Source organism: Coregonus clupeaformis, chromosome 5 (assembly GCF_020615455.1).
Source record: "Coregonus clupeaformis isolate EN_2021a chromosome 5, ASM2061545v1, whole genome shotgun sequence".
Lineage (NCBI taxonomy): Eukaryota > Metazoa > Chordata > Actinopteri > Salmoniformes > Salmonidae > Coregonus > Coregonus clupeaformis.
The window spans coordinates 10,763,546-10,789,332 of NC_059196.1; the positions used below are offsets into that span (position 1 = coordinate 10,763,546).

A 25,787-nucleotide genomic window follows, 5' to 3' on the forward strand; every position below is an offset into this window, starting at 1 on the left:
CTGTCCAAAACCCCGAATAAACCTCCGGTAGTAATTAGCAAAACCTAAGAACTGCTGCACCTCTTTTACAGTGGTTGGAGTTTGCCAATTACGCACGGCCGATACCCGGTCTACCTCTATCTCCACACCAGACGCGGACAACCGATAACCCAAAAAGGAGACGGACTCCTGGAAGAACAGGCATTTCTCTGCCTTGACATACAAGTCATGCTCCAACAGTCTTCTCAACACTCGGCGCACCTGGGCTACATGCTCGGCTCGAGTAGCAGAGTACACTAGGATGTCGTCGATGTAAACTACTACCCCCTGCCCATGCATGTCCCGGAAAATCTCGTCAACAAAGGATTGGAAGACTGACGGAGCATTCATTAACCCGTATGGCATGACGAGATACTCGTAATGACCCGAGGTGGTGCTAAATGCTGTCTTCCATTCATCCCCCTCCCTAATGCGCACCAGATTGTACGCGCTCCTGAGATCCAACTTTGTGAAGAACCGCGCTCCGCGTAATGATTCCGTCATCGTCGCAATCAGTGGAAGTGGGTAGCTGTATTTAACTGTGATCTGATTGAGACTACGATAATCAATACACGGGCGCAATCCCCCGTCCTTCTTCTTCACAAAGAAGAAACTTGAGGAGACTGGGGAAGTAGAGGACCGTATGTATCCCTGTGCCAAGGACTCGGCTATGTATGTCTCCATAGCCGCTGTCTCCTCTTGAGACAGGGGATACACATGACTCCGTGGAAGAGCCGCTCCTGTTTGGAGATTTATCGCACAGTCTCCCTGTCTATGAGGAGGTAGCCGTGTTGCCCTCGATTTGCTAAACACGAGTGCTAAATCCTCATACTCGGGGGAATGCGCAGTGCGGGCACTTGGTTCGGACTCTCTACCGAGGTCGCCCCTACGGAAACACCTAGACATCTCCCTACACACTGAGCAGACCACTCCATAAGAGCCCTCTGTTGCCACGCTATGGTAGGATCATGGGTGCTTAACCAGGGAAGGCCCAACACCACGGGGTACGCAGGAGAGTCAATCAGATAAAACTGAATGACCTCCTCATGACCCCCCTGCGTCGTCATCGTCAGTGGTGCTGTGACCTCCCTGATCAGGCCCGACCCCAACGGCCGGCTGTCTAATGCGTGGACAGGAAATGGATCGTCTACCGGCCGAAGGGGGAATCCCTAACCTACTACAAAATGCCCGATCAATAAAGTTCCCAGCTGCGCCTGAATCTACTAGCGCCTTATGCTGGGAATGAGGTGCCACCTGTGGAAACCTCACAGGAATACTCATGTGACCAACAGAGAGCTCTGGGTGAGTGGGGCGCCTACTCACCTGAAATGACTCCCCAGTGCGTGGCCTGTTGTCACCTCTCCCAGGAGACCCTCCCCAGCACCTGGCCGCAGTGTGTCCTCCACGACCGCAGGTGGTGCAGGGGATGGCCCCCCTCGGGTTCCCTCTCCTCCTCTCTCTAGCGCCAGCACCCCCTAGTTCCATGGGAATCGGCTCGGGGTGCTGGAGGGTGGACTGGACGACCCCCACTCGAGACGTCCGCGGGTAGCCAGCAGGGTATCCAGACGGATGGAAATGTCCACCAACTGGTCAAACGACAGGTTGGTGTCCCTGCAGGCCAGCTCCCTACGAACGTCCTCTCGTAGACTACACCGGTACTGGTCGATGAGGGCCCTCTCATTCCACCCCGCATCCGCCGCTAGTGTCCGGAACTCCAGTGCGAACTCCTGTGCGCTCCTCTTCCCCTGTCGGAGGTGGAATAGACGCTCTCCCGCCGCTTTCCCCTCAGGGGGATGATCGAAGACAGCCCTGAAGCGGCGGGAGAACTCCGCGTAGGTGATGGTAGCGGCGTCTATTCCCCTCCATTCGGCGTTGGCCCACTCCAACGCCTTGCCGGAGAGACAGGAGATGAGGGCGGAGACGCTCTCGTATCCCGAGGGCGCCGGGTGTATGGTGGCAAGGTAAAGTTCTACCTGCAGGAGGAATCCCTGACACCCGGCTGCAGAACCGTCATATGCCCTCGGGAGTGAGAGCCGAATGCCACTGGGTTCCGGTACTGAGAGAGGAGGACTGGCCGTTGGTGATGCGATGTTGTAAGGGTCCTTGGCCACCTCAGAGTTCACCAATCGGCGCAGAGCGTTGGACACCTCGTCCATGGCGGTCCCGAGTTGCCGGATCATGGCGTCCTGGAAGTTGATCCGGTCCAGCAGGGATTCGGGTGCCGCCACTGTTCCTGCTGACTCCATGATGGTGTGTTGTTCTGTCACTATTCCGTCGTGGATGTGGTGGAGGAGTCAAGCGCAGGAAACAGCGGTTTAGTCCAACAAGACTTTTAATAGTCTCAAAAACAAGAGAACAAACCCCGACCTCGAAAACACGAAGTGGCGAGGGAAAATTACGCACACGCGTAAAACACAAAACATGGAAAAATGACACGGAAAACAAACACGTATCATAGACACAGTGGCAACAGAATAACAACACACAAATACCCTAGATCACAACACGGAACTTATAAGACACGTAATCAACTCCCAAACAGACACAGGTGTGACAGACAGACAAAAGCAATCAAACTCAGAAACATAGAGCGGTGGCAGCTAGTACTCCGGGGACGGCGAACGCCGAAGCCTGCCCGAACCAGGAGGAGGAGCAGCCTCGGCCGAAACCGTGACAGTGGGTTTTAGCTTTTGGCCTAGGCCTGAGGCATTGAATGGTCTGCCAACGACCACATTGACACTGTGATTACTAAATTAAAGTGGGCACTTTAATTGTAAACCTTTGTCTGTAGAACAAGAGTGGTGTCACAAATGTCGGTGGAATGCGGTAGGCCAGAGTCAAGCGCAGGACACAGAATGAGATGAAGAACCACTTTACTGAGTAATAAAGAAATACAAGGAAAATCCTCCAAAACAACAAAGGAGGAGCAAAACCTGCTCACACTAAAGACACTCGTACATACAATAAACACGCACACCAAACAGTGGACGTGTACAGGTTAAATAGGCAGACAAACTAACATAATGGGGAACAGGTGCGCAACAACAGACAACAATCAAGTGAACATAGAAACATATAACATAGAGCGGCAGCAGCTAGTACTCCGGTGACGACGAACGCCGAAGCCTGCCCGAGCCAGAAGGAAGGGCAGTCTCGGCAGAATCCGTGACAAGTGGTGCAATAATTAGAAACATGATGGTGGATTATGTTTTTTAACATGATTTTTTAAAACAATGCTTGTATGTGTATTTGTGTACATATTATGTTTGTTTGTTTATGTGTGTCTTTATGTGCATGTGTTTGTGTGTTTGTCTCTTTCGCTCTCTACATGCTTCCAGTATTCCTGGGGAGCAGCCCTGTGGTCGAGGTGCCTGTTTTAACCCAACAACAGAGCGTTGCTGTGTGAATCCTAGATCTCGCCAGGGGCAGCGTTACTCACATGACCAGGCCTGCTGTGATGGAACACTCAGCCGCACCCCAGGTAAGACAGCACAAGGTGCCCTGCTAGTGTTTGTGTGTGTATCAGAGGAGGCTGGTGGGAAGAGCTATAGGAGGACAGGCTCATTGTAAAGGCTGGAATGGAATAAATGGAACGGTATCAAACACATCAAACATATAGAAACCACATGTTTGACTCCGCTCCATCTATTCTATTCCATCCGCTACAATGAGCCGGTCCTCCTATAGTTTCTCCCACCAGCCTCCTTTGGTGTGTATGTACACTGAGTGTACAAAACATTAGCAACACTTGCTCTTTCCATGACAGACTGAGCAGGTGAAAGCTATAATCCCTTATTGACAGGATGTGAAATCTGAAACAACTTGAAGCTGGGATGTCCCTCCTACCATTTCATTCACTCTTCCGACTGTCCGTCAACTCCTGGCTAAACCCTACGTCACAGCCACTGACAAAACACATGCCTGCAATCCTTACATCGTAGCGCAGCAGGAGGGCGTGGTTTTCTCACTGTAGCACATTCAGAGATGAATTTATAGCCATCAGAGGCGTGTATTCATGGGTGCCAAGGGAAGCCAGACTTCCCCCCCAAAATTGACAATTTTCCTTCAATTCGCAAAAGGCGGAATGTATCTCGCAGGAGAAAGCATCCAAGCTGTGTAGGCCATCTGTCTGATGCTGTCTGGTCCAAACGAGTATGACATTGTTGCCGCCCGTAGCGTTGAAGGCAAGGGAAACCAGCGAGCATCTGGCCCCCCTTGACAGAAAAAAGTATACAATTTTTGACAATCAGCGAGCTCAACTGTGAATGGTCCTGGTGCACCAAAAAATACTGTCAAGGGAAGCCAGCTTGGATTTGGCGTCACTCTTATCAAATCCCATTGAGAGCATACGTCACTGACAGAAAAACTTGAATTGTTGCGTCTTGTTGTGTTGTCCTCCGGTGGCTAGCCAGCTAGTTAATTTTAGCTTTTTTTTATTTAGCTTTCCTAAATTAACTATGGATGGTTTTTCTTGATTTTTACTATTTTCTACATTGTAGAATAATAGTGAAGACATCAAAACTATAATATAACACATATGGAATCATGTAGTAACCAAAAAAGTGTTGAACAAATCAAAATACATTTTAGATTTTAGATTCTTCAAATAGCCACCCTTTGCCTTGATGACAGCTTTGCACACTCATTTGTTTAACACTTTTTTGGTTACTACATGATTCATATGTGTTATTTCATAGTTTTGATATCTTCCCTATTATTCTACAACATAAAAAAATAGTAAAAATAAAGAAAAACCCTTGAATGAGTAGGTGTATCCAAACTTTTGACTGGTAGTGTAGGTCCTCCAGAAGTTTTTAGTTTTCCTCCATTTTTGCTCAGCTACCTGCAGCCCTGTTCTGTAAGCTCTTAGTGAGTCACTCAGCCACAGAGCAAGAGGGGATGGCCAAGGAAAGGGGACAGTGCGAGTCATAGAATGCGGAAAGGGAGGAGAGTAGGGTCGAAGAGGCAGAATCAGGAGACAGGAGGGAGAAGGATTTAGCAGGAGGGAGAGATGATAGGATAGAAGAGAGAGTAGTGGGAGAGCGAAGATTGCCTATACCCCCCCAAGGTGGCCTAGAGGCTCTGAGCTTCATTTTAGAACAATGTCCTACAGACTCTCGGCCTAGCTCCTCATGTATCAGAGACCTAGCAGAGCTGGTACTTACATAACAGTTTCATGTATAGAAGTGACTTTTTTCAACAAACAAAAATAACCGCTATGGGGAGTACGATGGCCCCCAATTAAGGCAATCTTTATATTGGACATTTAGAACATGATTGCATTCTCAACCTTGAGCAAAATCCCTTTCTAGTCAAGATCAAAATATATCGACCTTATATAAATTATGTATTGTTATTATTTCATGGGACTCTTGAGACGTTCCATTAGTTTCTTAATAAGTAAAATGATCATCTTCGTTTCACCATGTACTTTCATTACTCTAGTGTCATCTTCCTTGACATTCAGATCACCAAAGAAAATGACACACTCATCACCGATCTATACAGGAAGCCCACAGTTTGAAACATGCTTCTAAGATGTGATAGTTTCCACCCTATTCCTCCTAAAGAAAAGCCTCCCGATCAGTCAGTTAAAATGTGTCAGTAGAATATGTAGCATTGACAATTTCCTTTTAGATATATTCCCTCAACACTGTCTCCAAGAGGCCCAAACAAGAAACTAGACATAAAACCTTTTCTATAAAATGTGTTATGCTCACAAGGGCTGCCCTTTTTAAAATTCGCCCTATATTAGATACAATTGTATACAAAATGATTGACGCATTTGTCATACCCATTTTGAATCTATTGCACACGTACAGTGCATTCGGAAAGTATTCAGACCCCTTCACTTTTTCCACATTTTGTTACATTACAGCCTAATTCTAAAATGGATTCTATTTCATTTCCCCCCTCATCAATCTACACACAATACCCCAATGGACAAAGCAAAAACAGGTTTTTAGATTTTTTAGCAAAATTATATTTTATAAAAAATAAATATCATATTTACATTATTATTCATACCCTTTCCTCAGTACTATCTTGAAGCACCTTTGGCAACAATTACAGCCTCAAGTCTTCTTGGGTATGATGCTACAAGTATTTGGGGAGTTTGTCCCATTCTTCTCTGCAGATCCTCTCAAGGTCTGTCAGGTTGGATGGGGAGTGTCACAGCACAGCTATTTTCAGGTCTCTCCAGAGATGTTTGATTGTCTCGGCTCTGGTTGGGCCACTCAAGGACATTCAGAGGCTTGTCCCGAAGCCACTACTGCGTTGTCTTGGCTGTGTGCTTAGGGTCGTTGTCCTGTTGGAAGGTGAACCTTCACCCTAGTCTGAGGTCCTGAGCGCTCTGGAGCAGGTTTTCATCAAGGATCTCTCTGTACTTTACTCCGTTCATCTTTCCCTCGATCCTGACTAGTCTCCCAGTCCCTGCCGCTGAAAAACATCCCCACAGTGTGATGCTGCCACCAACATGCTTCACCGTAGGGATGGTATTGGCCAGGTGATGAGCGGTGCCTGGTTTCATCCAGACGTGACGTTTGGCATTCATTCCAAAGAGTTCAATCTTGGTTTCATCAGACCAGAGAATCTTGTTTCTCATGGTCTGAGAGTCCTTTAGGTGCCTTTTACTGAGAAGTGGCTTCCGTCTGGCCACTCTACCGTAAAGGCCTGATTGGTGGAGTGCTGCAGAGATGGTTGTCCTTCTGGAAGGTTCTCACATCTCCACAGAGGAACTCTGGAGCTCTATCAGAGTGACCATCGGGATGATCAATGGAAACAAGATGCACCTGAGCTCAATTTCGAGTCTCATAGCAAAGGCTATATTTTTAATAAGGCTGTAACGTAACAAAATGTGGAAAAAGCTAAGGGGTCTGAATACTTTCCGAATGCACTGTATATTAGCCTGCTTGACATGGATAAAAAACCTAATGTATTTCTGTTTTTCCATATGTCTACTGTGTAATATTTATTGTGAGATTCATGTATTATATGTATTCAATTGACCGGATGTTCATGCCTCTAGAGGTTATTTAAGTAGGTGTGTTTCACAGTGGTGTATGACCTGACGGAGATCCAACTCGGACCTATAGCTAGGAGATATAAGTAAGCTTAGGACATTTTATTTATTTAGTTTTGGACATATTTAACCCATTATTTTTGTTGCCACAAAACTACCTCCATACTTCCATTCATTTGTATGGGTTAGCTTCAGATAAGTCCTGTGACACTTGTGGGGGACGCTACAGACGTTTTCGTGAGAAGACCGATTTTTCGGGATGTCTCATGCTCTGTTAAACAGCGCTGTAGCTCTGACACTTTCCACCGCAGCTGCGGATGGCCGCAGGCAGATGCGGTGGATTGAGACTCATGCAAAGAAACATACAGTGAGGGAAAAAAGTATTTGATCCCCTGCTGATTTTGTATGTTTGCCCACTGACAAAGACACGATTACACAATTTAGCCTCACTTCTTTTTTAGCTTCACTCCTGTCTCTGAAAAGTGTGCTTATGTCATTACTCCCATTCATCAGTCGACCCGCACAATTTCTCTACATCCACGTGGATCATAAATGGTATCACCTCAATTGGCGATTCATATAGTACCTCTTTCATTTAGCCTCCTGGGCAACAGTACATGGTTTCACAGCTTTCTGGCAGCAGCAGTGATGCTGATGTTTGCGTTGGTTAATGGAAAAATGTTTGTGGAAAGAGGAATGTTTTTGGGATTCCTTGAATACTTCTTTACAAGGCCGTAATGCACCAAATATGTAGGTGAAAGAGCATTCATTTTTCTAACAGATGACCAGTTTTGTTCAGCAGTCATATCACTGTATTGCATGGATGCTGATTTTGCAGTGCGCTCCAGGTTAGGCAAATGATTTACCATTCTTGATCTGATATTCCCCGCATGAAAAAATACTATAGTATACTATGGTATAAATACTATAGTATTCACTGTCGTGTTTTTGATATATAATATAAATATAAAATATATATAATATAATAATAATATAATATGCCATTTAGCAGACGCTTTTATCCAAAGCGACTTACAGTCATGCGTGCATACATTTTCTTCTTGTGTATGGGTGGTCTACTGTAGTATACTGTATACTGTAGTATTTACAGTTAACTATAGTATAAATACTGTAGTAAAATAACTGTAGTGTTTATACTATAGTAATTCATGTAGTGTTTTTGCAGACTGTACTCTACTGTAGTATTCCTGTAGTGTTTTTGCAGACATTACTGTAGTATTTACTATACTGTTTTTGTTGTATTATCTTTGACATAGAAGTGGAGGCTTTCTCCTTCAGGAAACCTACTGAAGAAATACTAAAATAGCACATTTTCCCTAACCTGTAGGTAGGTAAGACTGTGCTTTGAACAGATAGTTCAGTGCTTCTGCTATTTTCTATAACCTGTAAGGAACACAATATGGTGATTTGTCACTTATGGGTGGCACAAATTGCGATATGGGGGAGGGGAATGGGCAGGGTATATGCGCGTTAAATACTGTAGTTAAAAAAGATTGTTTTGGGTAGACTGTGTGTGCGGACATTACTGTATTATTTACAACTGTGTTGCAGATAATACTAGTATTTACTGTAGTATTCTATACTACAACATTGTATAGTAAGTACTACACATGATTGAGGGATACTATAGTGTGTAGTATAGTATATTGCGCTGTAGTGTTCTATAGTAAACTGTAGTATTTTTTCCATGTGGGTCATCACTATCTCTGTCCTCCCTCCTTCCCATCTCTCTAACCAGGTCCCTACAATGGTGCTAGCTGTGGCTCTCAGGTTTACAATCCAGACATTAACATCTGCTGTGCCGGGCAGCTGTCCAATAGGGTGCTTGGAAAAAACCTGGTGAGTCCATTAGCCCACAGAGCTTAAGCCTACAGCTAAACCTTAGTTCACTGAACCTCCTCCGCTACATAAAGTTGTCCTCCTCATCTCAGTCAAATTGAAGTAAAACAGCTAAATCATCCATCCGCTTGCGGAGTAGTTGTTTGTCAAGGCATAAAGACAATGCTGTACAGCACAGGGCTGTACAGTACAGGAATGTATTTGTAAAAAATAGTCAAGCCTGAAACTGTACGTTGTCCACAGACCCATTTCAGTCCACTCAGAATGTTCTAGACTGCTGCTTCATCTAAAAGTCTATCAGGGAGAAAATCTGCCCCATGTTTTGCAAGTAACAATTACTATTTATATATTGGTGTTTGCTTTACTTGGGCTATATGCTGTACTATGTCATTTTTGGCTGCACAGTTAGAGAGGCTCCTCGTCTGTGTGAGCGTTAGTCAGACAACGGATAACGATAGTTCTCATCGGGTCTCTTTTCTATCGCTTGGCACTCTGTCGGTAGAGGATGTGTGCACAGGTTTACTGGTAAGAAAGTTAGACTCTTTTCTAGCATGTGGACTGTGATTGTGTGTGAATGTTGTGTATTTGCATGCTACGGTTTGTGAGTGCATGAAGTTATCTGTGTGTGTGTGGATACCCTGCTGACTGCTGTGTGTCTCTCCCAGTGCTGCGGTACAACTCCATATGGTGTAGAGGACCGAGGGGTGCTGTGCTGTAACCAGACCTTGCACCATGTGGTGGAGGATGGGTACCAGTGCTCCCCAGGTGGTCACTTGTATCTGCCATCCCGTGAAATGGTGTGTGGGTCACACGTTCATCTCAACGATCCAGGCAAACACTGCTGTGGAGAGGAGACATACGACCCTCAGGATGAAATCTGCTGCAACGGACACAAGTGAGTTGCTCTGTAGGTGGAAACTGTAGGTAGTTTATCCCAAAGACGTGGGGTTATCACTGTCTGCAAGCACAGTTCAGAGTGCCTAAGGGCCAATGATTAGATCACTTCATCTTCAGCAGACTGTATCAAGCCTCCCTGTCTAAGTGTTGATGCAATGTCTTAAAATGTGTGTGTGTGTGTGTCGGTGCAGTAGTGCCTAGGTAGAGGTAAGTTGCTTACCACGTGCTTGCATACTCTCGCTTTACAGCTCATTGCCGCCGGCTAGCCCTTGTGGTGAATTGGGGAGCAGCTTCATGCAGAAGTCTCCCCTTGTCAGTACAAAGCCTCTCCATGACCAAGACTCCTGTCAGGCCTCCTCGTGGCGGCACACGTTAACTGGTGGTCTTGAAACTCCAGGCTAACCGGCAGGGGATCTCGGAGCAGCAGTGGGCCCCAGAGATGTGTCTGTACAGGCCCACCTCTGTGTGGACATGCCCAGGCAGCCATCAGCCACTGCCCCTCTGCCTTGTCATGCCTTAGGCATGCTGCATGGAGGCATGAGGACTGCAGATGTGTCCAGGGCAATAAATTGCAATGTCCGTACTGTGAGATACCTAAGACAGCGCTACAGGAAGACAGGACGGACAGCTGATTGTCCTCGCAGTGGCAGACCACGTGTAACAACACCTGCACAGGATCGGTACATCCGAACATCACACCTGCGGGACAGGTACAGGATGGCAACAACAACAACCCGAGTTACACCAGGAACGCACAATCCCTCCATCAGTGCTCAGACTATCCGCAATAGGCTGAGAGAGGCTGGACTGAGGGCTTGTAGGCCTGTTGTTGTACTGAGGATACGAAGAGGCAGGACGCAGACGCAGGAATCAACAATGTAAAGGTTTACTTTACACTGAGCAAGAGCAAAACAAAGAGCAAGTACACGTCACAACACTATCAATCACACACAACACAACACTGAACAGTCCAGGGCTATATAGGTGTGGTGATGAGATGATGAGGTGCAGGTGCGCTGCAGGTGATTAGGGTGCGTTGGGTTTCCATTCCGGTGTTGCCGAGGTGGTGCGCTCAGACTGGTGGCTCAGTGGACCAGCGAATCAGAGTGCCGGAGGGGAGCAACGGGAGGAGATGTGACAGTTGTAAGGCAGGTCCTCACCAGACATCTCCGGCAACAACGTTGCCTATGGGCACAAACCCACCGTCGCTGGACCAGACAGGACTGGCAAAAAGTGCTCTTCACTGATGAGTCACGGTTTTGTCTCACGAGGGGGGATGGTCGGATTCGCGTTTATCGTTGAAGGAATGAGAGTTACACCGAGGCCTGTACTCTGGAGCGGGGTTGATTTGGAGGTGGAGGGTCCGTCATGGTCTGTGGCGGTGTGTCACAGCATCATCGGACTGAGCTTGTTGTCATTGCAGGCAATCTCAACGCTGTGCGTTACAGGGAAGACATCCTCCTCCCTCATGTGGTACCCTTCCTGCAGGCTCATCCTGACATGACCCTCCAGCATGACAATGCCACAAGCCACACTGCTCGTTCTGTGCGTGATTTCCTGCAAGACAGGAATGTCAGTGTTCTGCCATGGCCAGCGAAGAGCCCGGATCTCAATCCCATTGAGCACGTCTGGGACCTGTTAGATTGGAGGGTGAGGGCTAGGGCTAGGGCCATTCCCCCCAGAAATGTCCGGGAACCTGCAGGTGCCTTGGTGGAAGAGTGGGGTAACATCTCACAGCAAGAACTGGCAAATCTGGTGCAGTCCATGAGGAGGAGATGCACTTTAGTACTTAATGGCGCTGGTGGCCACACCAGATACTGACTGTTACTTTTGATTTTGATCCTCCCCTTTGTTCAGGGACACATTATTCAATTTCTGTTAGTCACATGTCTGTGGAACTTGTTCAGTTCATGTCTCAGTTGTTGAATCTTGTTATGTTCATACAGATATTTGCACATGTTAAGTTTGCTGAAAATAAACGCAGTTGACAGTAAGTGGACGTTTCTTTTTTTGCTGAGTTTTTTTTTTTTTCAATTTAAAGTTTTATTAAGTTTTCAATCAACCAACCAAACACATTCCACATTCACAGATGTGACTTTAAAAAATAAAAAATAAAAATAATAATAATAATAATAATAAAAAATTGTTTTATATATGTATATATATATACATACATATATATACATACATACATACATACATACATACATACATACACACACAAATAATAATTAGAACAAAATTTAAATTATAGAACTTGCAGCAGCACTATCAAGGTTCTTATTAGCTATTTCCAGCCTTAGCTGAGATGACGAGCCAATAATTAGTTTTTAGGTTTTACAGCACCTTACACAACACGCATCTGCCCATCTCCCTGATTCCCCCATTCACTCTGTCCAATTTGAAATATAGTTGAGTAGTGGAGACCAGAGTCTATCAAACTTGGGCTGTCTCTTGTGGAGGTCATAAGTGAGCTTTTCAAGAGGGAGAAAGTCAACAATCTGGTCAATCCACATTTTAAATGTAGGAGAAGTATTAGAGGCCCACAATAGAAGAATACATTTCTTAGCAAAGTATGTAATGGTCATGAGAAAATTTTCTCTGTCAGGATCAAGAACAAAGTCCTGCTGGGCATTAAGAAGATAGAGACACGGGGTCATATCAAACTGTACATCTAGTATTTTCTGTGCATCTATTACAATTAGGAGAAATGTCTGTTTTCATTTTATGGAGTCTCAGGGGAGTGTAATAAAATTTGTACAAAAATTTGTAATTAGATTCTTTCATTTTTACATTAGTAGAGGAGCAGTATACCCTGTCGCAAACCTCCGCCCATAACTCATCACTGATAGTCAGACCAAGGTCCTTTTCCCATATTATTTTCAAAGGAGTAAAGGAGGATCCTCCTTTCTCAGAAAGGAGTCTATAGATATAGGATATTTTGCCTTTAATGGATTGTGCTGTGACAAGAAGGGTTTCAACTTCATTCAACTGAGTTCTAAACCTCCTCTTGGAAGTAAATGAGGAGATGACATGTCTAATTTGTAGATATTTTAAAAAATGGGATCTTGGCACATTGAATTCATTGCAGAGCTCTTGAAAGGATTTCAGTGTAGTGGTCTTCTGATGAAATAGGTCTGAAAAGGTCCTGATTCCTAGAGTATGCCAAAGATTAAAGTTGGCATCTCTCAGGGCTTTTGGCAAGTCTGGGTTGCCTACTATAGGCGAGTGAGAACATATTTGGGAGGAGATGCCCAAGTATTTCTTACAGTCCCTCCACGCTCGTAGGGTACTGTAAATCACAAATGTTTTGGCTATGTTGCCCACTTCACTAAAGTTATCAATGAATATAGTTGAGCTTAGTGGCAATGAACCACAAGATTGGGCTTCTATCTGGCTCCACGTTGACTCTTGTCTGTTTGTGATCCATGTTAGCATGTTGCGGATTTGGGCAGACCAGTAGTACAATTGAAGGGAGGGAAGGGCAAGACCACCCTTAGATTCAGGTTTCGATAGAGTGGAAAGCTTGATCCTAGGTTTTTCATTGCCCCATATAAATTTGGTGATGCTTTGGTTAATTGTTTTGAAAAAGGAAGCTGGGAGATAGCATGGGAGCATCTGAAATAAATAGTTCAGTCTAGGGAGGATGTTCATACGGATTACATTAATTCTTCCTACTAAGCTAATTGGGAGGGAGATCCAGGTTTGGAGGTTGTTCTTGATTTGATCCAGGAGTGGAAGATAATTCTCTTTGAAAAGCCTATTCAGATCTGGTGTTATGAATATCCCAAGGTATTGAAACCCCCTGTGTCTTCCATTGGAATGGGCATAGTGTCTTCATAGAACTGGTGAGTGTAATATTGAGAGGGCAGACAGTGGATTTGTTAAAATTAATCTTATAACCTGAAAACGTGCCATACTGAGCAATTGTATCTAAGATGGGAGGAAGGGATTTCTCAGGGTTGGATATGTAGAGCAAGACATCATCCGCGTAAAGCGAAATCTTGTGCTGCAGGCCGCCTGCAGGAACACCCATAATACTTGGATTGCTCCTTATCAACTCTGCCAGAGGCTCCGCCCCCAACAAGTAGAGCAGGGGGGACAGCGAGCACCCTTGTCTTGTGCCCCGTCCCAAAGGGAATCTGTCAGAGTTCAGTCCGTTAGTAGTCACCATGGCATTTGGATGAGAGTATAGTGATTTGATCCATTTAATAAAGTTTGGGCCCATGTTGAACTTCTCTAAGACTGAGAACAGAAAGCTCCACTCCATCCTGTCGAACGCCTTCTCAGCATCCAGTGAAGCCAGCAGGACAGGGGTCTTCTGTGCGTTTACTTGATCAATAATATCAAAAAGACGGCGAATGTTATCAGAAGAGTATCTGTCTCTAATAAATCCCGTCTGGTCCGCTTTTATTATTTTGGGAAGAAGAGTGTTTAGTCTTTTGGCGAGCAATTTGGTAATTATTTTGTAGTCGAAATCCAATAAGCTTATGGGCCGGAAGGAGGAGCAGGATAGGGGATCCTTGTCTTTTTTGAGCAACACTGTAATGCGAGCTGTGTGCATTGAGTCTGGGAGAACTCCGTTTTTGCAAAAATCCTCCAGCATTGGCATGAAAATAGGGCTAAGCTGGGGCCAAAAAAGCTTTGTAGAACTCTCTGGGGAATCCATCTGGGCCTGGGGACTTGTTAGGTGGCATGGAGGTAATTGCCTCCAGGATCTCCTCAGGAGTGAAGGGGGAGTTGAGATCTTCTTGGTCGGTCTCTGATAGTTTAGGTAGCGAGATTCCCTCTAGGAAGGAGTGGAGTTCTGCCTCCGTGTGTTTTCTCTCAGAGGTATATAGTTTGCAGTAAAAGTCATGAAAAGTTAAATTGATCTTTTTTGGATCATATGTGACCTCATCCTCTGCTGTTCGGATAGCCATAATTGTACGCTCTGACTGCTCTTTTTTTAATTGATAAGCAAGCAATCTACTAGGCCTCCCGAGTATAGTCTCCCGAGTATAGTCCAAATTCAGTTTGGCTTTGGCTGCTTTAAGTTGACTCCAGGAGGTGCTGTCTGGGGATTGTTTATGTACTTTTTCACAGCGTTCCAGCTCCCTCTCCAGATCTAGCCTGTGTGCTTCCATTGCTTTTTTCTTAGAGGAAGCATATGCAATTAGATGACCTCTTAGTGTGGCTTTAGCAGCGTCCCACATTGTGGCCGGAGAAACAGGAGAATCTTTGTTGTCTTGTGTGTAGTTGTCTATCCATGTAGTTACCAATGTATGGAATGCTTCGTTTGATAGCATGGAGGTGTTTGCTGAGTTTTTAAAAAACTAACTGTGAAAAGTATTTTCTCACCCACTGTCTGAGACTGGGTGTGCATGTTTATGTCTGAGAGACATTGATGTATTTGTGATTAAAAAATAACATACCCACTACCTCAAGATGTGGGAGAATTATGTGGGTGGCCACTGCTTAATGGAATGCACAGTGTCATACAGACTACTGTATGTTAGCCTCCCAGACATGTTTCAACAGGGCGTCTACCGATGCAGCCAAAGGTCTAAGAGTCACCTACAGTTCTGAGATATTTAGACAGCCAGAGATCTCTTAAGAGAGGTTGTATGTGTGCTTTTTGGTCTCTAGGGAAGGGGTCAGACAGTGGGTAGTTGTTTTGGTGTACTTTGCCCTGATGTGTGACTTGTGCTTGACGTCTGTGTCTGACTCTAGGAGGAAGCTGGTTGATTCTTGTTTGTGATTTGAGGAATGTTACTAATGTATGTTCCAGGTACAGTGGGGAAAAAAAGTATTTAGTCAGCCACCAATTGTGCAAGTTCTCCCACTTAAAAAGATGAGAGAGGCCTGTAATTTTCATCATAGGTACACGTCAACTCTGACAGACAAAATGAGGGAAAAAAATCCAGAAAATCACATTGTAGGATTTTTTATGATTTTATTTGCAAATTATGGTGGAAAATAAGTATTTGGTCAATAACAAAAGTTTCTCAATACTTTGTTATATACCCTTTGTTGGCAATGACACAGGTCAAACGTTTTCTGTAAGTCTTCACAAGGTTTTCACACACTGTTGCTGGTATTTTGGCCCATTCCTCCATGCAGATCTCCTCTAGAGCAGTGATGTTTTGGGGCTGTCGCTGGGCAACACGGACTTTCAACTCCCTCCAAAGATTTTCTATGGGGTTGAGATCTGGAGACTGGCTAGGCCACTCCAGGACCTTGAAATGCTTCTTACGAAGCCACTCCTTCGTTACCCGGGCGGTGTGTTTGGGATCATTATCATACTGAAAGACCCAGCCACGTTTCATCTTCAATGCCCTTGCTGATTGAAGGAGGTTTTCACTCAAAATCTCACGATACATGGCCCCATTCATTCTTTCCTTCACACGGATCAGTCGTCCTGGTCCCTTTGCAGAAAAACAGCCCCAAAGCATGATGTTTCCACCCCCATGCTTCACAGTAGGTATGGTGTTCTTTGGATGCAACTCAGCATTCTTTGTCCTCCAAACACGACGAGTTGAGTTTTTACCAAAAAGTTATATTTTGGTTTCATCTGACCGTATATCTGACATTCTCCCAATCCTCTTCTGGATCATCCAAATGCACTCTAGCAAACTTCAGATGGGCTTGGATATGTACTGGCTTAAGCAGGAGGACACGTCTTGCACTGCAGGATTTGAGTCCCTGGCGGCGTAGTGTGTTACTGATGGTAGGCTTTGTTACTTTGGTCCCAGCTCTCTGCAGGTCATTCACTAGGTCCCCCCGTGTGGTTCTGGGATTTTTGCACACCGTTCTTGTGATCATTTTGACCCCACGGGGTGAGATCTTGCGTGGAGCCCCAGATCGAGGGAGATTATCAGTGGTCTTGTATGTCTTCCATTTCCTAATAATTGCTCCCACAGTTGATTTCTTCAAACCAAGCTGCTTACCTATTGCAGATTCAGTCTTCCCAGCCTGGTGCAGGTCTACAATTTTGTTTCTGGTGTCCTTTGATAGCTCTTTGGTCTTGGCCATAGTGGAGTTTGGAGTGTGACTGTTTGAGGTTGTGGACAGGTGTCTTTTATACTGATAACAAGTTCAAACAGGGGCCATTAATACAGGTAACGAGTGGAGGACAGAGGAGCCTCTTAAAGAAGAAGTTACAGGTCTGTGAGAGCCAGAAATCTTGCTTGTTTGTAGGTGACCTAATACTTACTTTCCACCATAATTTGCAAATAAATTCATTAAAAATCCTACAATGTGATTTTCTGGATATTTTTTTCTCAATTTGTCTGTCATAGTTGACGTGTACCTATGATGAAAATTACAGGCCTCTCTCATCTTTTTAAGTGGGAGAACTTGCACAATTGGTGGCTGACTAAATACTTTTTTCCCCCACTGTTTTATTGGGAATACAGAAAAATGTACCATGTCTGACAGCATACGTAACACAGACAGCAAGGACTTTTTCTTTTTAAAGCACTTGAATCTACATATGTTTTGACTCTGTACAGCGGCTTCACACGCTGATTTAAAGTCAGTGGAAACGTGGTCGAATACATCATTAACAAACAATGCTCCAATGTTAAAGTCTCTAACCCTGCCATTCAAACTGTGGGTCGCGACCCCTAGTTAGGTCCCCAGGAAGTTGCATGGCAGTCGGAATTTATACCGATGCCATTACTCAATACTTTGGCCATGAAACAAGCAATCAATGGGCTAAAACTAATAATTCTTATAGCTAGACTCTCCAGATTGCGTTTCCTTGAGTGCTATATTCTTTGAAGTATAATGGGTAAAATCCATTAAATTATAAATAATCAGTACATATGGCTCTGAGTTCACCCAACATGACAGCTCTCTTTCTATTGGGAGGTCAAATATTTTTTTCTCTGCACAGACACCAGAGGTTGGGAAACATTTCCTGCTGCGGAGAGAAGGCCTACAACCCCAGCAGTGTCCAGATGAAGTGCTGTGCGGGGACTCTGTACAACCTGCAGGTTCAGGGCAGGCTCTCAGAGGAGGCCCAGTGCTGTGGGACTGTCCTGATGGAGGCTGGCTACAACCAGACCTGTTGCTCTGCCCTGGGGCTAGACCTGCTCTACCCTACCCAGTCAGGGTTCACCTGCTGTGGGCACCGCTACCCCAACACCTCCCTGTGGTCTTGCTGCGCTGGGGTCCTGCACCCAAGGCCTGAACCACACAACACCAGCAAGAACATGATTCCAGGTCAGTGGGAACAGGATACAATTGATCTATGATTTATGTCACAGTTTGAGTTGCGTCTGTTTATCTCTGAAAGGTCTCCGAAAGACCAACCTACAAGTCAGACGAGTGATATGAAAATTGAATTCTATATCTAGTTCATATAAGATAAAGGGGGTGTCTTTTGATGGGTCCCTGCCTGGAGTCTGTCTTTGTCTTAGCCCATTTGATTAGACTGTTGTTCATTATCCTCAGAAACCAGGCTTCTACCACTGGGGGATTTGAAGACGGATGTTCTGTGTTACAACGAAGGTAAGACCTCGTTTAAAGCACAGAATTAAAGGAAACATTACTCAATAATTTGATTTTTAGTAAGAACAGTGGGAAACACTTGAATGTACTCTCATTTTGACACTGATGTACAGTTACTTCACAACGCTGATCTGAAGTGTGTGTGTGTGTGTGTGTCCAGTTCTGCTGGGGACAGTGGAGAGTGTGTCTATAAAGATGAAGGAGCGATCCATCGTGATGGTAAACGCCATGTCTTTGCTGGCCTCGCATGGCAAAGTCAGCGCCCTGCCTTCCCCTCACTACGTCACATTAACCGACCACTGCAGCTCCCCTGAACTGGTGCCAGGCAACACTTACATCTGGGTGAAAACAAGACCTTACTCAGACCCCATAAGATTCATCTCTGATCTCAGCGATCATTCCTCCCCTCTCCATTCCATCCTTTCCAGGTGCTCAACCGTTATCTAGCCCAGAGGAAAGAAGGCCAACCCTTTCAACAGAATATGAATTCTGGGTATTTCCATAGGCTATTGTAGAGAAATCTGGTATGTTAACTGACGATAAGCTTAAAACTAGCATCTTTATGATGTCTCATGAGCCATAGCTCAAGAAAGCCATATTTTGTCTGTCTGGGTAGTGGTTTTCTGTAATATTATCATATAAGACTGACTACATGTTTTGTTGCTTTAAAGGAGCAATCTGCAATTGGTGCATCCATTTTTGTATATACCTATTGATTCTTAAAAATATAATTTGTCTCATGGGCTTAGTTCAACTGTCGTACAAGCATGGAGGAGGAGGTGTGGGGGTGTAAGTAAACGTGCGTTTTTTTTTGTTAAAAATAAATGCATTGTTGGTTAAGGGCTGTAAGTAAGCATTTCACTGTAATGTCTGCACCTGTTGTATTCGGCGCATGTGACCAATACAATTTGATTTGATTTGATTTGATATTGATTCTTTAAAATATAATTTGTCTCATGGGCTTAGTTCAACTGTCGTACAAGCATGGAGGAGGAGGTGTGGGGGTGCTTTGCTGGTGACACTGTCTGTGATTTAATTAGAATTCAAGGCACACTTAACCAGCATGGCTACCACAGCATTCTGCAGCGATACGCCATCCCATCTGGTTTGCGCTTAGTGGGGCAATAATTTGTTTTTCAACAAGACAATGACCCAAAACACCTCCTGGCTGTGTAAGGGCTATTTGACCAAGGAGGAGAGTGATGGTGTCCAAACTTTTGACTTGTGCATACAGTACCAGTCCAAAGTTTGGACACACCTACTCATTCAAAGGTTTTCTTTATTTTTACAATTTTCTACATTGTAGAATAATAGTGAAGACATCAAAACTATGAAATAACACATATGGAATCATGTAGTAACCAAAAAAGCGTTAAACAAATCAAAATATATTTTATATTTGAGATTCTTCAAATAGCCACCCTTTGCCTTGATGACAGCTTTGCACACTCTTGGCATTCTCTCAACCAGCTTTCTTAAAGGTTAATTTGTGGAATTTCTTTCCTTCTTAACCTCTTCATCTCTAGGCACCTGGCTAAAGTGCCTGCCTCGAAAATGCATGCCCAAATTGAATAGAGTATATCTCCAAAACGACAAGGGCTGTTACTCACGTAACACACGTAACACACGTAACACACGATGTATCTTGAAGTGAAATAATGAATGTGGGTATTACTGTGTTAGAGTACATGAAGCTAGAACACAGCATAAATTGGAAGGTTTTGATTCCGCCTGAAAGTAACTTCAGGTTTTATAGTGAATGCTTTATTGGATTTATGCAGCTGCAGCCCCTAAACACTATGGGACCATAGCCCAATATCTGATGAGTACTTATGTGAAGTTTGATGCCAATAAGGTAAAGTAAACCAAAGTTGTAGAGGGTTTAGTTGAAGTATGTTTAGGCGGATTACCAAATGGAGACATTTGGGTAGATTTGGGCACCATCAGTGCCATTTGACTTTTATCAGGTACCAGACAGCAAAAGTCATTTAATTTCACTAACATATCACTATATGTGTACATTCCATCAAAATACAACTGTTTTGATGTTGTTTTCAATGTTCTCCCAGACCTCTAAAGGTGTTGACTAAAGTGATAATTCAGTGACAAGAAATAATACACATAGCATTCTATTGTAAGTAAACTTGCGTGTGGGCCTCTATTTAGCCAATAAAAGTGTTATCATACAATAAACACAGACTCGATTGTGATCCTTGCAGGACTAGCTAAGCTAAGCTACAGTGAGGGAAAAAAGTATTTGATCCCCTGCTGATTTTGTACGTTTGCCCACTGACAAAGATATGATCAGTCTATAATTTTAATGGTAGGTTTATTTGAACAGTGAGAGACAGAATAACAACAAAAAAATCCAGAAAGACGCATGTATGTCTACATTGATTTGCATTTTAATGAGGGAAATAAGTATTTGACCCCCTCTCAATCAGAAAGATTTCTGGCTCCCAGGTGTCTTTTATACAGGTAACGAGCTGAGATTAGGAGCACACTCTTAAAGGGAGTGCTCCTAATCTCAGCTTGTTACCTGTATATAAAACACATGTCCACAGAAGCAATCAATCAATCAGATTCCAAACTCTCCACCATGGCCTAGACCAAAGAGCTCTCCAAGGATGTCAGCGACAAGATTGTAGACCTACACAAGGCTGGAATGGGCTACAAGACCATCGCCAAACAGCTTGGTGAGAAGGTGACAACAGTTGGTGTGATTATTCGCAAATGGAAGAAACACAAAAGCACTGTCAATCTCCCTCAGCCTGGGGCTCCATGCAAGATCTCACCTCGTGGAGTTGCAATGATCATGAGAACAGTGAGGAATCAGCCCAGAACTACACGGGAGGATCTTGTCAATGATCTCAAGGCAGCTGGGACCATAGTCACCAAAAAAACAATTGGTAACACACTACGCCGTGAAGCACTGAAATCCTGCAGCGCCCGCAAGGTCCCCCTGCTCAAGAAAGCACAAATACATGCCCATCTGAAGTTTGCAGGGATGATCAGACAGGGTAAGGGAATCTTCGTTAAGGAGCCAACCCCCGAGCCCTAGTGGTGAACGGTTCTTTCTCCTAACTCTGTGTTTGTTCGCCAGGTGTAGCTGGGTTTACCTTTTTACAGTGTGTGACATGCACCCAGGTGGATCTTTCCGCAATTCTTACAGCGAAGGCCGTCACCAACAGGACCTGATATGGACCTTCCCAACGGGGCTGCTTCCAGTTTTTCTTCTTTAAGGATTGGATCCACACCCAGTCACCTGGTTAGATAGAGTGGGTCACCTTCTCCTTTAGTTCACATGTGGGGCACAAAACCTCTGACATACAGGTGTGGTTAATAAACTACCTTCTCACGTGTTCTGCTAGGGTGCTCTCAATTTCTATTTCTGCCTGCTCCGGTCCTCCTAACTCGGGCATTCTGTATGGTCTACCAAAGCCCTTCTCCAATGGCAATAACCCTTCTTTATCTGGAGTTCTCCTGATTGTAGTTAATACTATCGGTATACATTGTACCCCATTTCTTCCTGCTCTGCTGTGTGTTTTCCTTAACCCCTCTCTTATCATACCATTCACATTAGTATTCTCTTTCTAGACTGTATCTAAAAAAAAAACGTTTAAGTATTTAATCTTTACTTCGTCTATTTATCTTTAATCCTACCATCTACCATCATCCCCCCTCTTGACACATGTCACTGCCCACGTGTCAATATTACCACCTACCTAAACAATCACTTAGGTAATATTGGTAATTTATCATCCAATTGCCATCCCTTATTTATTTTTGAGACTGTCCCTTGCTTCTTTATTGCTCCTATCTTCCTGATCTCATTACTTAATAAATGATCTAGGTAATAGCTGTTTCACATTAGATTGTGCCTTCCTCTGATTACTGCAGTTCATTGCATTAATTTAGTTTCAAATACCAACTTGTTGTTTATTAAAGCATAATAAAAATGAAATTTAAATGACAACATTTGATAATACCTCAACTTACTTCTATCCCGTAAAAGTAATCCAAGATTAGTACAATTGACTAGCAACAGGTATCCCTCATTCAGGGAAAGCTCTCTCTCTCTCTTCTGTTATTTTATGGTTCAAATCATATGTATTATTACCAAATTATAATCTTCTTCACACTTTTCACAGTATTATAAATTACCCTCAACGTGGTAAAATAAACTATCTTAAAGTCCTCCTCTCATGCCTTTAGAATTACCAGTGTGGATGATTAATTAACACCAGAAAGTCAAAACAGAGTTCAGAGGCAATTGAAATCATAAAAAAGTTCCATCCCATAGTATACTAAACATTACCATCATTCTAAATATTTCATAAATGTTACTTATCCCAAGTTTTCATTAAGTCCTCATGACATTTATTCTCATAAGAAATCATATATATCCTAAACTCAGTCAAAACCGAAAAACTCCATAAAATTCACTGTGTGTGCTCCTTTAAGACTTATCACCTTTGACCTGTTGAAAACCCCCTAAAATCAAAATAACAAGGCTTTATAAACATCATACTAGGTGTGTTGTTTTTATTTGAAAACCCCAATTAAAAAACAACAAACCAAAATAGCCAGGTCATGAGGACCCCTGATTTCTCTCTTACCCTTCTGCCTACAGTTTCTTAACTGGTGCCCTTTCCTTGCACAGTAACTACACGGTTCCTCACATTCTCTAGCAAAATGTCCCGTTTTGTCACAATTGTAACACTTCCACTCACTCCTGTCTCCACTATTACCGTTTCCTTCTTGTCTGTCTTTGCTACCGTAACCTCTCTTCTCTCTTAGGTATTGACTAATAGTCTCACTGTCTCCCTGTTTACACTCATGTAATTTGGAGAAGTCGGCATGTCTGTGATAATATTCTCTCAGATTATCACAGAGTTGTGCCAATTTATCTCCATAAGCCCCTCCTTCTTCTTCCTTCTTCCCACTCTAACACCGGCGCGTTCCCATCTCTAGGAACCCAGTTTCCCCTTACTGCCGCCCAGTCCTTCAACACTTTCTGTCTGACTGCCCTCTCTAGTTCCCCTGTATTCAGCTTAAAGCTGGCGGTCAGCCCTTCCATATCTCTTCTGAACTGGTGTACCCCCGTCTTAGGGTGGGGTATCCCTTCCACTGCTCTCACTACATCTCTCTGCTTCGTTTACTAAATCCTGGCATTAGTAAATTCTATCCACACACCACCAAAAACGAATAACATATTTGCATACACATAACTAGAAAGCATGAATGTAATGCCATTCTTGCTTAAACAATGCAATTCAACATTTCTCATCACCCAATTTCTATTACTTTATTCACACAGGAAACCCTGTACAATCTCTATCCTCTATTGCTGACTTTCCATCTAACATTACTTTTCAACATTTCTCAAATCTAATTACCTCTGTTATCAACTAAAATTACAGCCACCTCTTATGAAACCCCCAATCTGTCATTGTTTAGAATACAGCAGATAGGTAACTGTCCTTTCTAAATAGGCTACAAATAACACCAAACACATTCCGTAGTTGACCAGCATATATTGAATTTATCTCCATAGTATTAATATCCAATGTAGTGATTGACGTTCCTTAATGGAAACCCTAAATTGGCTTTGTACAATATTAATTATGTCTCACCCATGACGTATGTCTACGTTTGGGTGAGCAAGTTAATATATAATTATTATTCCAATTATTATTTTATGAAGTCTCTAGCCTCTCATTCAACACAAATCCCCATCATCAAATATACTCCCAGCAGAACTGAAAAAAAGCAAAACAGACTGTGATTTCCAGGACACTGCCCCTTTGTTTCTGGCCTCACTATCTCCCCGAGAGTTGGCACTCCCTTAAGGTCTCTCTTACTCCTCTTTTTCTCTCCCAATCTGCTCTTGGTTAAACTGCATACCTTTTAACCTCAATCAGTGTTGCTGTGCCGTTCTCCACCCTATCAAAGTATTTTTAATGGTCCTGCTTATCTCTGGTCTCATTCCACTGAGGAACGCTATATTTTTAATTGCTGATGGTAGGGCGTATCATTCCCCTGTCTCTGGTCTGGCTCGGGTATGCCACTGTTTGCGTTAAACACATCTTTGCCTCTCTAAGTACTGGCTGACAGTCTCACTATCCTCTTGTTTACACTCATGTACTTTAGAGAAGTCTGCATGACGATGGTAATGTTCTCTGAGGCTATTACACAATTCAGTTATTTTCCCAACATACTCTCCGTGATCGGCCCATGGCAAAAGTGCCCTCTGGGCATCCCCTGAAACCCACTGCCCTCTAACATCTAAGGTTGCTGGGGCCCCTTCATCCCCTGCCAATAGATTAGGTAAGGCTATCAGTGGGTACTGGCCCCTCCTACTCTCTCTCATCTCCTGACTCATACTGACTCCCTCCTGAGCTTAGCTCTGAATCCTCCTGTTCCTCTCTTTTCTGTTTCTTTAGATCATTACCACAATTTACATGCATTTGTTTAATCATGGACTCTAGTTTAATTACTCTCGTTTCTGTTTAATTTAGATCAGTACCACAATTTACATGAATTTGTTTAATCATGGATTCCAGTTTAATTACATCAAGTCGCCCAGTAAAGCCATTTTCTTTCTCCAATTAGGTCCATAATACACATTTCGTTTGTCTCGCATTTCCATGTATTTCTCGTCTCAGTTAATTCTGGGACCTCTTGTGAGGATTTGCCCCCCATGGTTGGTACTGTTAAAAATCCCTTGGCCACCTCTTCTATATAACAAGTAATTCAAAACAGTTTCACACAATACCTGGAATCACCCCTCCCTGTATGGGTAGTCTTGACTAGTCCCCCAGAATTATCTCATACCGTTACAGAGGAATTTATCCCCTCAAATGTAATCTTGACAATTTCTGACAGTCTCATACAACAGGAATGGGTTCTCCCTCTCCTAGTGATCTTAACCGTCCAAATTTACTCAAATTCATTCTCTTCCCTGTATTTCTTTAACCCCAGGTTCTCTGAATGCAGGGTAGTTTCTTTTGGTAATGGCCTATTACCGTGAATCGTTACGGACCCACCCTGAGCAATCCCAGACTGCCCCAATTAATGAATAAAGACTACTGACCTTATCCTTGCAGCCGAGATTCAATGTTGGTTTGGATTCCGTCACCGTCTCTGTCATTAATCAGGTGTCCTCTAGCCTGTCTTAACCCTTAATGTCAAAGGGCAGGACTTTCTATTTATGAATGTATCATTCGCACGTTGACGGTTTTCAGAGTTACCAGGAATGACAGAGGCAGGTATTGGATTCCGGCTCAGAAGGACCAAGCTGTTATGAGAATTATTTAACAAACTATTTCAGTGTCTCTGTGCGTCTCCCAAAAGGTTGTAAGGCTCTTGGATCAAGAAACACACAGAGTCCCGGTCTGCATAGTCAGAGATGTTTATTCATTGAGAATTCTGCCACAAAATGGTCGTACAATATTTTTATACGCACACGTAAATCCCTCCCCTCTGTAGGCAG

At 43.7% G+C, this 25,787-nt stretch overlaps 1 protein-coding gene across 1 annotated transcript in view; it reads left to right on the forward strand.

The window, feature by feature from the left end:
• LOC121556871 overlaps positions 1–19,087 on the forward strand; it is a 38,393-nt gene extending 19,306 nt beyond the window's left edge. The window contains exons 8-13 of the mRNA XM_041870768.2: positions 3,357–3,499; positions 8,799–8,899; positions 9,565–9,794; positions 17,676–18,004; positions 18,236–18,292; positions 18,453–19,087. Coding sequence (XP_041726702.1) covers positions 3,357–3,499; positions 8,799–8,899; positions 9,565–9,794; positions 17,676–18,004; positions 18,236–18,292; positions 18,453–18,739 — 1,147 coding nt within the window. The 3' untranslated portion in view covers positions 18,740–19,087. The remainder of the gene's footprint in view (positions 1–3,356; positions 3,500–8,798; positions 8,900–9,564; positions 9,795–17,675; positions 18,005–18,235; positions 18,293–18,452) is intronic.
• Positions 19,088–25,787: the final 6,700 nt, after the last annotated feature.